The following is a 15,225-nucleotide window of genomic DNA, read 5'->3' on the forward strand; positions in this document are numbered from 1 at the left end:
CACCTGTTACCTAATCGATGTTAGATAACTGTACATAAAGGCCATTATTAGTGGCAGGAAGGTTTTATATTACTTAACATAGTTTGGACACGATAGAGTTGTGAACATAATACTGTATGACCTGGAGAAAGTCACTAATTGCTTGTGAGAAGGTGTGAGGAGTCTTTCAGACCTTTTTAAAAATGAGTAAAATGAATGCCGGACCCGGTAGTGCACGTCCGTAATCCAGCGGCTGGGGAGGCTGAAGTTGGAGGATCGCGAGTTCAAAGCCAGCCTCAGCAATAGCGAGGCACCAAGCAACTCAGTGAGACCCTGTCTCTAAACAAAATACAAAATAGAGCTGGGGATGTGGTTCAGTGGTGGAGTGCCCCTGAGTTTAATCCCGGTACCAAAATAATAATGATAATAATAAATCTTTAAAATATATCAATCCCTAGTACCAAAAAAGAAGAAGAAGAAGAGTAAAAATGAGATCAGAGAGGACAAGCGAGAACAATTGAAACAAAGGCACTGAGAAGTGAAAGAATTCTTGGTGAAGTGCTGCTTGAGTCCATGGGGGATACAAGCTATGTGATTAGGTTGTGTAGTAAGTTTTGACTTTACTTTTAGACACTGGGACACTAGCTTTAACAGGAAATGACAGGATCAGGTTTATATATTAGGAAGATAGCATTATCTCTGTGGAGTGAAGGAGATTAGAAGAAAAAGACTAGAGAAAGATGACCTGATAAACTGTCTAGATGATAAGAAAAAAAAAATAGGTAAGTTAGAAATCATGCCCTCTAAAAGCTTATGCTCTAGAAATAATGATAGTTACTGGTATTTATGAAGAACATATATGCCATGCTCTGTGCAAAATTACTGCATAAAAGGAAACTGAGGCACAAAAAGGTTAACTAACTTGCCAGAAAGTTAGTTCTATCTAATGAGTCAAGATTTTTGGACCGTGGAGTCCCCCAGGTACATTGTTTCTATTAATAACTTCTGAGTAAAGTAAGGAAAACCCACTGGAGAAGTTCAAAAAGCTATTTAATTTACCTGGAGCTGTGGAGAAGGATGTTAGTTCTGCCAGGGAGTGAATCCAGCTTTTTTGCTCAAATAATTTGAAAAGCTATATTACCTCATTTTGTTTAAAAAAGAACATGAAAAAAATTCATCAAAAATTAAATAGTTGGGCTGGAGATGTGGCTCAAGCGGTAGCAAGCTCGCCTGGCATGTGTGTGGACTGGGTTCGATCCTTAGCACCACATACAAACAAAGATGCTGTGTCCGCCGAAAACTAAAAAAATATTAAGATTCTCTCTCTCTCTCTCTTTAAAAAAAAAAAATTAAATAGTTTTGCTGGATATGGTGGCACATGTCTGTAATCACATCTACTCAGGTGGCTGAGGCTGGCAGACTGCAAGTTCAAGGCCAGCCTGGGCCACTTAGGTAGACAGAGTCTCAGAATAACAAAAAGAGGATGTAGCTCAGTGGTAGAGCACTTGCCAAGCATCTGCAAGGCACTAGGTTCAATCCCCTGCACTAAAATAAATAAGATTGAGTTCCAGTAAAATTTGATTTACAAAAACATGGCAAGCCAGGTGCAGTGGCACACACCTGTAATCCCAGCGGCTTGGGAAGGCTAAGGCAGGAGGATCTCAAGTTCAAAGCCAGCCTCAGCAAAGGGACTCACTAAACAACTCAGTGAGACCCTGTCTCTAAATGAAATACAAAATAGGGCTGGGGATGTGGCTCAGTGGGTTGAGTGCCCGAGTTCAATCCCCAGTAACCACCCTCCCCCCACCCCACTAAAAAATACACATGGCAAGCTGTGTGCAGCCTAATAACACAGGAACACATTTGGCTAAGGCAAGAGAATTACAAGTTTAAGGTCAGCCTGGGCAACTTGGTGACACCCTGTCTCAAAAATAAAAACTAGCAAAGCATGAGGGAACATGCTTGTAATTTCAGCAACATCAGAGGCTGAAGCAGAAGGATTCCAAGTTTGAGGCCAACCTCAGCAATTTAGTGAGAACTTGTCTCAAAAACTACAAAGGACTGGGAATGTAACTCAGTGGTAGAGCACCCAGGAGTTCAATCCCCAGTACTGCAAAAAGAAAAAAAGTTTATTAAAAAATGATCTGATCAAAAGGACTTAAAACCAGCATACTACAGTAACACAGCCACATGAATATTTATAGCAGCTTAATTCACAATAGCTGAACTATGAAACCAACCTAGGTGCCCTTCAACAGATGAATGGACAAAGAAATTGTGGTATATATACACAATGAAATGTTACTCATCCTTCAGGAAATTATAGCATTTGTTGGTAAATGGATGAAACTGGGGAATATTACACTAAGTAAAATAAGCCAATCCTCAAAAAAACAAAGGCCGAATGTTTTCTCTGACATGCAAATGCTAATTCACAATAAATAGGGGGTGGGGAGGATATTGGTATTTTGAACTAGAAGGTGGGGAGTGAAGGGAAGGGAGGGTATGGGGGGAGGAATGATAGTAGAAAGAATCAGAGGTTATTACCCTGTGTGCACATATGATTACAGGACCTGTGTAATTCTACATCATGTAAAGCCAGATGAATGAGAAGTTATGCTCCATTTATGTGTCAAAAAGCATTCTACTGTCATGTATAACTGATTAGAACAAATTAAATATTTTTTAAAATGGCCTGGTCAAAATTGAAATATTTTTTTTCCAAAGTTTTCTTTTTTTTAAAAGAGAGAGAGAGAGAAAGAGAATTTTAATATTTATTTTTTAGATTTCGGCGGACACAACATCTTTGTTTTTTGTATGTGGTGCTGAGGATCGAACCTGGGTCGATCGCATGCCAGGCGAGCGCGCTACCGCTTGATCCACTTCCCCGCCCCCAAAATTGAAATATTTTAAATCAAAGACAATTCCCCCAAATAAAGTAAACAAATGAAAAATTTCCTAAGTCATAAAAAGATCTAATATTCTATTTCTCAAGTCGTTTTGTACTATTGAATCAGAATGCATGACTGTTCATAAACCAAAAAGCATGATATGTAGGTCTGTTGGTATAGAGAAAGTAAATTCAAATTGTTTATTCACAACACAGATTACTTCTGTGATCTCAGTATGTGTATTTCTTCCCACCAACAATCAATTATGCAACGAACACCAGGTATGTGTCCCCTAATTCAATTCTATCACTATCTGCCTGCAGATAGCATCAGATCCCACAAGTTGAAGACTCAGTCCCCAGGATTACCACTATTCTGCTTTATATGCCAGTCAAAAGCCCTAAGTTCTTTTACATGTGTTTCTGACTAATCAGCCATAAGTTGGGGTTCTTATAGTCTCCTCCTCTAATTTGATTAATTTGCTTTAGCAGTTTACAGAACTCAAGAAAACATGCTTACTGGTTTATTATGAAGAATATTATAAAGGATACAAATGAAAAGACAGAGCAAGCTATGAACAAAAGGATGAAGAGTTTCTAAACCTTCCAAGAACCTCTGCAGGTTACTCTGGAAGCTCTATGAAGGCTGTCCTTTCAGGTTTTTACAGAGGTTTCATTCATAAACATGATTGATCAAATCATTGGCCATTGGTTATCAACCTAACCTTTAGCTTTTCTTCTTCCCAGAGTTTGGAGGCTAGGGCTGAAAAATCCCAAGTCTCTAATCCTGCCTTGTTCTTTCTGGTGTCAGGAATCTGAAGTTACTTAGAGACATCCAGCCATCAGTTAATTCATTTGCATAAAAAGACACTATCATTTCAAAGTTAAGGATTTGGGGAGTTATGATGCCAGAAAATAGAAAGAATAAATAGGTAGTTCAAAAATACTATAGTACCTTTGCATGTTGCAAACCTGAGCTGCCCAGAAAATGCAAGCTCTCTGAATTTAGAATTAAGATGTTCCCAGGTTAAGGGGCTGGGATTGGCTCAGTGGTGGAGTACTTGCCTAGCATGTGTGAGGCATTGGGCTCAATTCTCAGCCCCACATATAAATAAATAAAAAATAATGGTCCATTGACAACTAAAAAATATATTTTTAAAATGCTACAGATTATACTTAATAAAAAAAATGTTCCCAGGTTAAGAGTGCCCCAAGCTGTTGTAGAGTACAAACAAAACTCTTCTCTGGCAAACGATAACATTCTTCTGGGTCTAAAGTTATTTCTAAGAATATTTTCTCAAATATATTGCCTAGGATACAAAGAAAACCAAGCACATGAGGAGAAAAAACAGTTGGTGGGAGAACCAGTAGAAATGAGACACGTTAACAGATATGCAGGAATATAAAACAACTTGGACTATTCATTTCTGAAGTTAAATACAAGCTTTGATTTTTATTATTATTATTATTTTAAAGAGAGAGAGAGAAAAGAGAGAGCGGACACAACATCTTTGTTTGTATGTGGTGCTGAGGATTGAACCTGGGCTGCGTGCATGCCAGGCAAGCACGCTACCGCTTGAGCCACATCCCCAGCCCTTATTATTATTATTATTATTACTATTTGCAGTACTGGATATAGAAATTATGATCCTCCTACCTCAGTCTCCTCAGTTGCTGGGATTATAATAGGCATGTGCCACCACACCTAACTGGTCAGGGTTTCTGGTTTTGGGAAATTTAGCCTGCAAGCTTCTCATGAGTAGGAAATTTTTCTCTATACATTTAATTTTCCCTCCCCAATGATTTGTGTAGGGGTTTGAGGATAGAACTCAGGGCCTTATGCACTCTAGTCAAGAGCTCTACCACTGAGCTATTTATAATCCAGGCCCCTCCCTAATGATTTTTTTGGTAACCTCTACTCAATCTGACATGAACCCCAGCCAGAAACAAATCTTACATTAGTCACCTGATACTCTGCTCCCACCATGAAAATTGGGAGACAGGGATCTAGGCCCCAAGTTAGAGGATAGCTTGGACTCTAAGGCCATGTCACAAAGTATACTACTTCATATAATCTGTATTTTCATGCATGGGTCAGTTGCAGTTTTTTTTTCAATCTTTGTTAAATTAGGGAGTCCCACTTAAATTTCTGTGCCCTAAATTCCTAATTCCAAGTAGCAATACTGACTGCAGTTGTTCACATTACTTGGGCTACTTCTCCCCACCTTCTCAATTACATTAGATTTAGGTTATAAAACTCCAAACTGCCTCTGCCTGTTTCTGAATCTATAACCCAGCATGATTATAACTTTTTTTTTTTTTTTTGTACCAGAGATTGAAACCAGGAGCAGTCAACCACAAAGCCACATCCCCAGCCCTTTTTTATATTTTATATAGAGACAGGGTCTTACTAAGTTGCTTAGGGTCTTGCTAAATTGCTGAGGCTGGTTTTGAACTTATGATCCTCCTGCCTCAGCCTGCTGAGCCACTGGGGTTACAGAAGTGCGCCACTGTGCCAGGCCTTGTGATTATTACTCCTTGGCTGGGGAGACTGTGGCAGAGGATCTAAAGTTCAAAGCCAGCCTCAGGAACTCAGTGAGACCCTATCTGTAAATTAAATACAAAAATGGGCTGGGATGTCGCTCAGTGGTTAAGTGCCCTGAGTTCAATCTCTGGTACCAAAAAAAAAAAAAAAAAAATCATAACAAGTTGAGGAGGTGGCTCAGTGGTAGAGTGCTTGTCTAGCATACACAAGGGTCTAGTAGCACAAAAACAAAACCAAAATGAGTTTTTTTTTAAAATGTATTTTTAGTTATACATGAACATAATACCTTTATTTATTTTATGTGGTGCTGAGGATCAAACCCAGTACCTCACACATGCTAGGCAAGCACTCTACCACTGAGCTACAAACCCAGCCCAGTTTTCACACACACACACACACACACACACACTCATACACAGTACATCTGAGTTTAATGTATTTAAAAATGTGTATATGGCTAGCACAGATTTGTTAATGGTTCCTTTTATAATCAGGGTCTAAATTGCTGAGATTGACCTTGAATTTATTATCCTATCTCAGCCTGCCACGTTTCTGGGATTACAGGTGTGCACTACTATAGGCAGCAAGCAAGAGTTCTAATATCATATTCTTTCAGGATTTTTCTTTTTTTTCTTTTAGGTAATGGGAATTGGACCTAGGATCTGTGCATGCTAGGCAAGTGCTCTACTACTGAGCTACATCTCAAGCCCTATTTTAAAAATTGAGACAGGGTCTTGCTTAATTGGTCAGATTGGCCTCAAACTTGCTCTTCTCCCACCTCAGCGTCCTGAGTAGCTGTGATTTCAAGTTTGGCTCTTTCAGTATGTTCTATGCTTACATAAACATACTTATAAACATATGATCTTGTTTAAAAAACACAATTGGGATTATAAACAAACCAGGCATAGAACTTGCCTTTCACTTATTAGATATTTTTCTATGTCTGTACACTAGATCAGACTCATTATTTTTAATTGTTGCAGCAATCTTCATTTAATTGAAATTGTTATGGGCTGAGTAGTGTCCTCCAAAACTATTCATTGAACCCTAGCCCCCAGTATGACTGACTGCATTTGGAGACTGGGACTTGAGGGAGCCAATTATGATTACATAAGGTTAAACATGGGGCGCTATAAGGGAAGATCCAGGTGTGGTGGCACACATCTATAATCCCAGCTATTTGGGAGGTAGAACAGGAAGATGGTAAGATGGTAAGTTCAAGGCCAGCCTGGGAAACACAGAACTTGTCTCTCTCTCTCTCTTTTTTTTTTTTTTTTTTTCTGGACAAGTCATTAAGCAAGATGCATTTATTGCCTAAAGAGATCTATATCCACTCACCCCACCTCTGAGAAGACCTCTTGAAGCATAAATAGAGAGGGGGGAAAAAAGCTTCAAGTGCCAGAGATATTCACCATGGCATTGTTTATAACAAAAACTGGAAGGCACCTAAATATCCAGCCAGAAGACAGGCGGCCCACAGGGGTGGGGGGTGGGGGGGTGTTCTGCATCTGGTCAAACACGGAGCCCCCATGGGTCACTGTCTCCAGGTCACCTGATGGAGGGTGAGTAGTAGAAACTTAAGGAAGCTCAGCTCAAAAGAAGGACCACTTTATACAGCTGAAGAGTGTCCCAGATTCAATAGCCAAAAGCATGGAGCTACCAACCTCTGGCCCCAGCTCCTCCCTGACAGTTTCCTCTGCTCACCAGTGTGGCTGCTCCATCCCCAGGGGTCACCAACTTATCCAGCTCATGCTCCCAATGGCTTGATTTAACCCTCTCCTGCTGAAAGAAAGAGAACTTAAGAAAAAAAGTCTTACACTGGTGGCACATTCCCATAATTGTGGCAACTTGGGAGGCTGAGACAGGAGGATTGTAAGTTCAAAGCTAGTCTAAATTTATGGAGGCCCTAAGCAATTTAGCAAGACTCCAAATCATAATAAAAAATAGAAAGGGCTGAGGTTTGGGCTCAGTGTTACATTCCCCTGGGGTTCAATTCCTGGTTAAAAAAAGAAAATAGCTGGGGGTGAAGCTCAGCAGTGAAGTGTATGCTTGAGGCCTTGAATTGATCCCCAGCACTCAAAGTAAAAATCTCTTAGGATCTCATTCCCAACTCTATTTTTTCTGTTCTAGCTTCTCTAAAGCCTTCACACTTACCTAACCTTCTGGACACACTGAATTATTGTGTGTATCCTAAAAATATAAAAATATATTCCTTATTCCACCTGGATATCCTTGCTCACAGCTGCTGCTGCTTTTTTTTTTTTTTTTTTTTTTTTTGTACCAGGGATTGAACTCGACCACTGAGCCACATCCCCAGGTCTATTTTGTATTTTATTTAGAGACAGGGTCTCACTGAGTTGCTTAGCACCTTGCTTTTTCTGAGGCTAGCTTTGAACTTGGGATTCTCCTGCCTCAGCTTCCTGAAACGCTGGGTTCACAGGGTTCATTTTGTCATTTACCCTAAACCACTGTAGCACTTTATGCCTGCTTTCCAACATTTCTTTCCTTTTCCTTCACACAATGTTGTAATTTTCTATATTAAATGCTAAGTAAGTTCCCTGAGGGCAGGTCTGTGTGCCCTCACCTGCTTAGCAACTTGACAAACAGCATGCTCAAATATTTGCTCAGGGAAATCTCTATCCTACACAAAAAAGAATCATGCCATGTTGAAAAGGGGTAATAACTTTTTTGTTTTTGTTTCTACCAGGGATTAAACCCACAGCGCTTTACCACTGAGCCACATCCCCGACCCTTTTTATTTTTTAGTGAGAGAAGATCTCACTAAATTGCTTAGAGCTTTGAAATTGTGATCCTCCTGTCTCAGCCTCCCTGGCAGCTGGGATTACAGGTGTGTGCCACCGTGCTCGGCAAAAATGGGTAATAACTATTTGAATAAATAATACTCATAATAAAAAATTTTTTAAAAATGCCAAAAAAAGTACTCAGCCTTATGTCCCACGGAGAAAAAAAATAATAAATATTTTTTTAAATTTATCTTTGCGACCGGTTCTTGCTACTTTGCCCAACCTGGCCTGGAACTTCAGATTCTTCTGCCTCAGCCTCCTGAGTAGCATGGATTACAGAGGCAGGCCATCGCGCCAGGATAAGAAATGCATGTGTAATTTGATTGGGTAGACACAAAATGACGGCATATGGTACTGATTCTCAATATGTATCGAAAGGCCACATCTTAAAAATATTGTCTTCCATGGGCTGGGGTTGTGGCTTAGTGGTAGCGCACTTGCCTGGCATGTGTGAGGCGCTGGGTTCGATTCTCAGCACCACAAATAAATAAATAAAGGTCCATCAACATCTAAAAAGAACTTTTAAAAAATTGTCTTCCAAGCTGTGACCTCCTGGTTCAGCCTCAGAGCTGCACTGTGCTCTCTGCTTTGGAAGCTTGGCCGCATGGGGCACGCACCAGCGCTTCACCTGCGGACTTGTGGCGCGAGATCCGACTGGTCTTCTGCCTCCAGAAGGCTGCGGGATTCTTAGACCGTTTCCCCGTGAGCAGCAAGCGCCACCTAGTCCTTTCCCTAGCTTTGTACAATTCATCACTTTGAGAGGCAAAACCGCTCACCTCCCTAAAAAGGCTTTAGACCAGGGGGATGAGGAATGGGAGCGCAAAATCGAGCTGCGAGTGAAGGCGGTGGCCACTGCTGCAGCAGGACACCGTGCGGGCTCAGGCGGCAGGTCCTTTACACTCGCTGCGGGCGCGAAGGGGACAAGGTATACCACGGTCTCTCTCGCGGCTGGAGCAGCAGCAGCACGAAGGCCCAGGGAGACCCTGAGCCGCCCGAGCACCGGAAGTCCCGCGGGAAGTTCCGCGCCCTTTTGGGCCCGATCGAGGTCCGGCCGCGGGTTGACCGCCAGCGCCACGAAACCAAGACGACCACGCGAGCAGGGGGGAGACCACCTCGCGTCTACAGCGCGCGGGGCCGCGCACGGAGGCGGGGCGGTGGCGCCGGGGCGGCCGGCGGGACTTCCGCCGCAGGACCCGGAAAGGCCGCGCCGCGGCTGGTGGGAATTGTAGTCCGGCTGCGGAGGGGGGCCGCGGCTCATGCGCCGTGCACCGAGGCTTGTTTCACATCTGTAACAACAGGTGAATTGGGCTTTTTATTCTCCCCTTTCGTGCCCCCCGGCGGAGCCTGCCGCGGCCCGGGGTGGTCGGCGCGAGACGGAGCCCGGGTCCGGCCGCCGGCCTGGCGGAGAGTGGGGCGGAGCAGCCAGCGGGCCTGAGGAGCAGGCCGGGCATCCTGGGCCTGCCCGCGAAGCCGGCCCGGCCGAGCTGGGGGCAGCCAGGCCTCGGCCTGCCGTTGCCATGGAGCCGGGCGGGGGCGGGGGCCAGACCGGTCCGCCGGGGCGGGCCTCGCTACCAGGGGCTCAGCGGAGGCCGCGGGAGAGGCAGCTTCATTTGTGCTACGACGCCTTCTCCTCAGGGGATGCTCAGTTTCCTCAAGGCAGGGCCTGGAGGAAGTCTCTCTAGTGCCCTGAGACCTTTGTTTGCCCCTCCTCCCCCGGTGCGGCCAGCGCCGCTGTTCTTGAGATGGGCCTGGTGCATTCTGGCCCCCCTGGTTTGCCCCCTTTTGCACCGACCTTGTCACTGGAGGAGGCCAAGGGGTGATGTGTTCTTTGTTTGCTGGTGGTGACTTGCCCCATTTTGCAGGGGAAGACCTAATGCATGTTGGGTCCTTTGTTTGCAGTGAACTGGAATCCCAAGGGTCCTCAAAACCCCAAGCCAGGAGTATGGCGTCAGCATGCTTGCTAGCTACTCCTCTTGTAGCAACATTGGTCACTTAATTGCGATTTTGCAAGGCAGAGGCTATCCCACTTTACAACCCCAGTCCTTAAGGGCTTGCCATGCACTGTAGTTGGTAGACTTCTGCAGGCCAGCTGCAGGCTCTGAACCCTGTTTTTGGTTGCAACTCATGGACCAGAGTGAAATGAGACATTATTTGATGGTTTCTCTTGAAGTTTCTTAGAAGGTATGACCCTGCTATCATTGTGGATCTTTACAAAATCTTGTAATTTACACTTAAATCCCAAGAGTCTCGGCATTTCCTAGAGGGAGGACTATTTTCCTGATGGATAGATAATTTAGGATTTATGGTAGTGCTCTTTTCTTGAGCATTTTATCCTTTGGTGCATTTTCTCCTTATGTAGGTTGTCCCTCTACCTCCCAAAGATAGTTATTCTCCAAGTGTTTTAGTTTTTATAGTTGTGGTCCACCGCTGTTGGATCCTTCTTGTCCCTTTCAACCTTTGAAAATGTTAGTATAAAATGTTGTCTTAGGGAATGAACGTGGTGCATTTAGTCAGCAGCCTGATATCCTGAAAGTAAGTAATGTCAGCATGGAAAGTTTTGGAGTCAGAATACTTACATGCAGATTTCCATTCTACTTTGAGGCTGCTATGAGATCTTGGATGAGTTGTATAAATTATGTTTCAATTTCCTTATCTGAGAAAGAGAATTCCTCCCTCACAAGGTAGTTGCATGGATTAAATGGGATAAAATCTGTAGTTGTACTTTTTAAACCATAAAAATGGTATTCAGTATTGATTTTTTATTTTGCCAATCTGGGGCAGTGTATCAGCCTGTTTACCTTAGGTTTATATTACATTCATTATGGGATTATAATGAAAACTGAAGCAGGTTTCACTCTGGGCTTGGAGAAACTGCTTCTCATGCCTACAAACCCTTCTTTACCTTGACATCTCCTTCTTGGTATCTTACAGGTGCTGGTGTAGGACAGCTCACATTTGGTGGGTCTAGAATGGGTCATGGCAAGTCCTGAAGTGAGGCCATTGTATTTGGTGTATGTGTTTCATACCACTAACAAAACTTGTCCTTGTTGTTAGAGTTAGTAAATGAATTTCTATGATTGGAGCACCTTTGTTTCCCTGTGGGGGCCGTCACTCTAGTGACCCAGCATCATACTTCCCAGGAGGAGGCCCAGCCTCGGGATGAGGAGTAGCAAGGAGAGAATTCAGCTCCATTTCAAAAGCCTACAAAATCTGAGCCCATTACTGCTTTTATAAGGTAAGTTGATTTAGCCAAGCTCAGAGCAATGGTGGATCCATGCTGAGCCACACTGAAAAGGAAGAGGCATGTGTTAGGTGCATTTGTGACTGTCTTGGAAAAGGAATGTCATTCTTAATTAGTCGTTGTGAAATCTCTCAGAAACATTTTGTTGTAAGTCTTTTGAAGTTAAGATGTGTTTCATTATGTAAGAAATCTTGACAATAGAATTTTACTTATCTCTAAATTACTTAAGAGATGCTGAATACAAAGTTTAAAGTTTTTTAAAATTTTTCCCCCCTTTGGTACACCAGGGATTGAACCCCATGGGTGCTTCACCACTGAGCTACACCCCAGCCATTTCTTATTTTGAGATGGGATTTTATAAATTGCTGAGTGTCTTGCTAAATTACTGAAGCTGGCCTTGAGTTTGTGATCCTTCTGCTTTAGCTTCCAGAGTTGCTGGGATTACAGGGGTATATCTCTCTGCCTGGCTAGGATCAAAGACTTTTTTTATTTATTTGTACTGGGGATTGAACCCAGAGGTACTTAACCACTGAGCAACATCCTCAGCCCTTTTTGTATTTTATTTAGAGCACTGAGTTGCTTAGTGCCTATCCAAGTTGCTGAGGCTGGCTTTGAACTTTCGATCCTCCTCCCTCAACTTCCCCAGCTACTGGGATTATAGGAGTGTGCCATTGTGCGTGGCAGATCAAAGACTTTTTAAAAGCAAAACCTAGAGAGTCTATTTACTAGCAAATTAATTTAAATTTTCTTTTTTTTTTTTCTGTTCATTTATTTTGTTTTATGGTATTGGGGATTGATCCTAGGGGCTCTCTACCACAGAGCTACAACCCTACCCCTTTTTATTTTTAATTTTGAGACAGGGTCTCACGAAGTTGCCCAGGCTGGCCTCGAACTTAAGATCCTCCTGCCTCAGCCTCCAGAGTAGCTGGGATTACAGGTGTGTGCCACCAAATCTGGCCAGAATTGTTACTTTTTTTCCTGTTATCTGTAGGTCTGTTCATCTATTGTATGTACTGACAAGAAAAATGCACTGACAAATTGGCCAGTAATCATGCTATAATTTAATATTTGGTATTTCATAGAGATTCCTCTATGAAAACTTTGTTCTGAATCACTGTTAGTTGTACTTTGATACCATCCATCAAATCTCATTCTTAGGGGCTTGACTAGGTTTTATGAAACTTCAGTAAACCAGTTTGTCCTTCAGACAATCCTCAGTCCCATTTCCTGATGCCCTATGAGACAGGGGATCTGTGTTGAACTCAGTTTCCTCTTGGAAGTCCCAAGGAAATCTCTTAAGTATTGTAATGAGATGGAACTATATATCTGTCATTATGAAATACATCCCTTTCTTTCTAACAGGGCTCAGGGAGTTTTTGGACAGCAAAAAGAAAAAAGCTGTCAGTTAGAAAGAAGTAAGGACACATCATTACTCTAGAATGGAGCTGGCCTTCCCATCCATAAGACTGGGGAGCAGCAGTGGGACTCGTAAAGAGCTTCATATTTTTCACCTTCTGCAGAAGTTGTCTGTGTGGGCCCCTGAACCAGGAATATTAATTGTTGCCTTTTGACCCTACTTCTCAGGATTCCAGCTTTCCCTCCTGGCCAGAAATGTTCAGCTTGGACTCATTCAGAAAAGGTAAGAATGTCACTGTGCTTGTGACTCCAAGCCCCTGTGATGGGCAGCTATAACCAACAGGGGTGACTTTCCCAAGTGCTTTCCTAGCCTTCCTTTCCGTTGTCTTATAACCTTTGTGTGCCTCCCCTTGCCTTGGCATCTGTGTGTATTTGCCATTGTCCCCATAAATGCACTCTCCCACATACTTAACTGCTTGGTGAAATCTGGCTTGTTTTTCTAGGATAGAATTTAATTTTATTTATGTATTTTTGATGCAGGGCATTGAACCCAGGGGTACTAAATTGCTGAGGGCCTTGCTAAGTTGCTGAGGCTGACCTTGAACTTGTGATCCCTCTGCCTCAATCTCTCAAGTCACTGGAATTACAGGCATGTGCCACCTCGCCTGGTTAGGCTAATATTTTACGCCATTTCCTCCATGAATCTTCACTGATACTGTTGACTAAATGCAGTCCTTCTCCAACTTTCTTCAACATCATATTCATGTTGTCTTGTGTTTAGTCTATTCCAAATTAATCTTTGTATCATTAGATTGGCAGCTCCCTGCAGCCTGGGCTTGTGCTCTTTTATCATCCATAGTACCTGTCATAGCATTTTGCACATGGCAAGCCTTGGTAAACACTAGTGAAATAGATCAAGTTTTTGTTATATTAGTGGTCCTAGAAACTCTGGCAAGTCTTGAAATTAGTGGATTCCTGCAGGTGAGGGTGTTGCTTAAGCAGAACTGATGTAACTGGTGAGAATTTTGGGGGCCAGTTCCTAAAGAACTTTTATGTCTTAGACAGGCACATGGCTTTTTTCCTTTAAAGGAATAAAGAATAAAAGGCATATATTCTGTATTGAAGCCCATTCTGAGGTTCCTGAGTGTGTTTTACAAATAAATGAGAACCAGAACAGAACTTCTGTAACTACTGATTAAATAAATCCTCTCAATTGTGTCTCTGTATGTTCCTAGAGGCCTGGGAACCCTGGGCAAGTGATTCCCTTTGTAACTCACTGATTGGGGCCAAAAGGAGAGCTGGATGTATCAAGGCAGAGCAGCCTCCTGCCTTGTTTGTCTTCAGTCACTTTGTCTGTATTCATAGCACTTGAAACAATTAGTTTCTATTGTCCTAGGTTTTGTTTTTTTTTGTTGAGGAGGGGTGCTAAATAAGAAGGGAAAATTTGAAGTTGAGATAAGGATGGACAGTACATTTTTTGAGCTGAAAATTAAATATTATTTAATTGCTTTGTGTTTACTCACTAGCCAGTGGGCTTTGTTGTCTACCCACTTGAAAAAGGTGGGTGCTGATACTTCTCTGATGATGAGAGTATCTCTGAATGAACAGTACTGGTTTTATAAAGAGATGGAGAGCCCGATAAGATCGTGGTCCTCGTTTTTTCACATTTTTTTTAACTCTCCAGCATGATAGGGAGGTAGACTAGATGAGAGAACTTGGCAAAATTCCTTTTCAAGGTTTGTGATTTGACTTTCTATTTCAGAGATTGGTTTGACTTATAGTTTTCATTAGCAGTGGCATCTTTAGTGCTTAGTTTTGTGGGAGACAGTGTAGCATTACTGAGTACAAGCTCTGGATTTAGGTGCCTAGTTCTCATTACAACTTGTCCCTCATTGTCTGTGGGAACTTTAGGCAGGTGACTGAGCCTCTCTCTGCCCCACTTCCTCACAGTACCTGTTTCACAGAGTTGTTCCAAGGATCAGATGAATTAATACATGTAAAGAGCTTAGAACAGGGCCTGACCCCTCGTAAACTCACAATCCCCATTATTATTAAGTAGCTTCGGGATGTACTAAACTCTGATTTTGGACCTTACCTTCTGCACAGGAAAAGTCTCATATACTTCTCAGCAATCATTTTATGCTTGAAGATCTAAGGGAAAAAAATAGTTAGAAAGAGTTGCTACCTTGAATATTTTTCTTTGGGGAAATCTATCTTTTCCTGACTCTAAGGCTGAATGTCCTCTCCTGTCTTCTGAATACTTATAACACTTAGAGTTTGTATCATAACCTTGGCAGTTGTTTGTGTGTGGCCTTGACACCTTTATTGTTGTAAAGGACTCTCTCTCTCTCTTTTTCTTTTTTGGTACCAGGGATTGAACCCAGAGATTCCTAACCACTGAGCCATATCT

The 15,225-nt window shown here is 42.5% G+C and overlaps 1 protein-coding gene across 3 annotated transcripts in view; it reads left to right on the forward strand.

Moving 5' to 3' along the window:
• Positions 1-9,435: 9,435 nt before the first annotated feature.
• Dhx30 (DExH-box helicase 30) overlaps positions 9,436-15,225 on the forward strand; it is a 34,580-nt gene continuing 28,790 nt past the window's right edge. Inside the window, exons 1-4 of one of the 3 annotated variants that reach the window (XM_076844923.2) lie at positions 9,436-9,516; positions 11,273-11,453; positions 12,320-12,396; positions 13,044-13,098. In XM_076844923.2, coding sequence (XP_076701038.1) covers positions 13,071-13,098 — 28 coding nt within the window. In that variant the 5' untranslated portion in view covers positions 9,436-9,516; positions 11,273-11,453; positions 12,320-12,396; positions 13,044-13,070. Of the gene's footprint in view, positions 9,517-11,149; positions 11,454-12,319; positions 12,397-13,043; positions 13,099-15,225 lie in introns of all 3 variants that reach the window. The other 2 variants (XM_076844934.2, XM_076844931.2) reach the window with 2 other exon arrangements.

Source organism: Callospermophilus lateralis, chromosome 1 (genome assembly GCF_048772815.1).
Source record: "Callospermophilus lateralis isolate mCalLat2 chromosome 1, mCalLat2.hap1, whole genome shotgun sequence".
NCBI classification, from domain to species: domain Eukaryota; kingdom Metazoa; phylum Chordata; class Mammalia; order Rodentia; family Sciuridae; genus Callospermophilus; species Callospermophilus lateralis.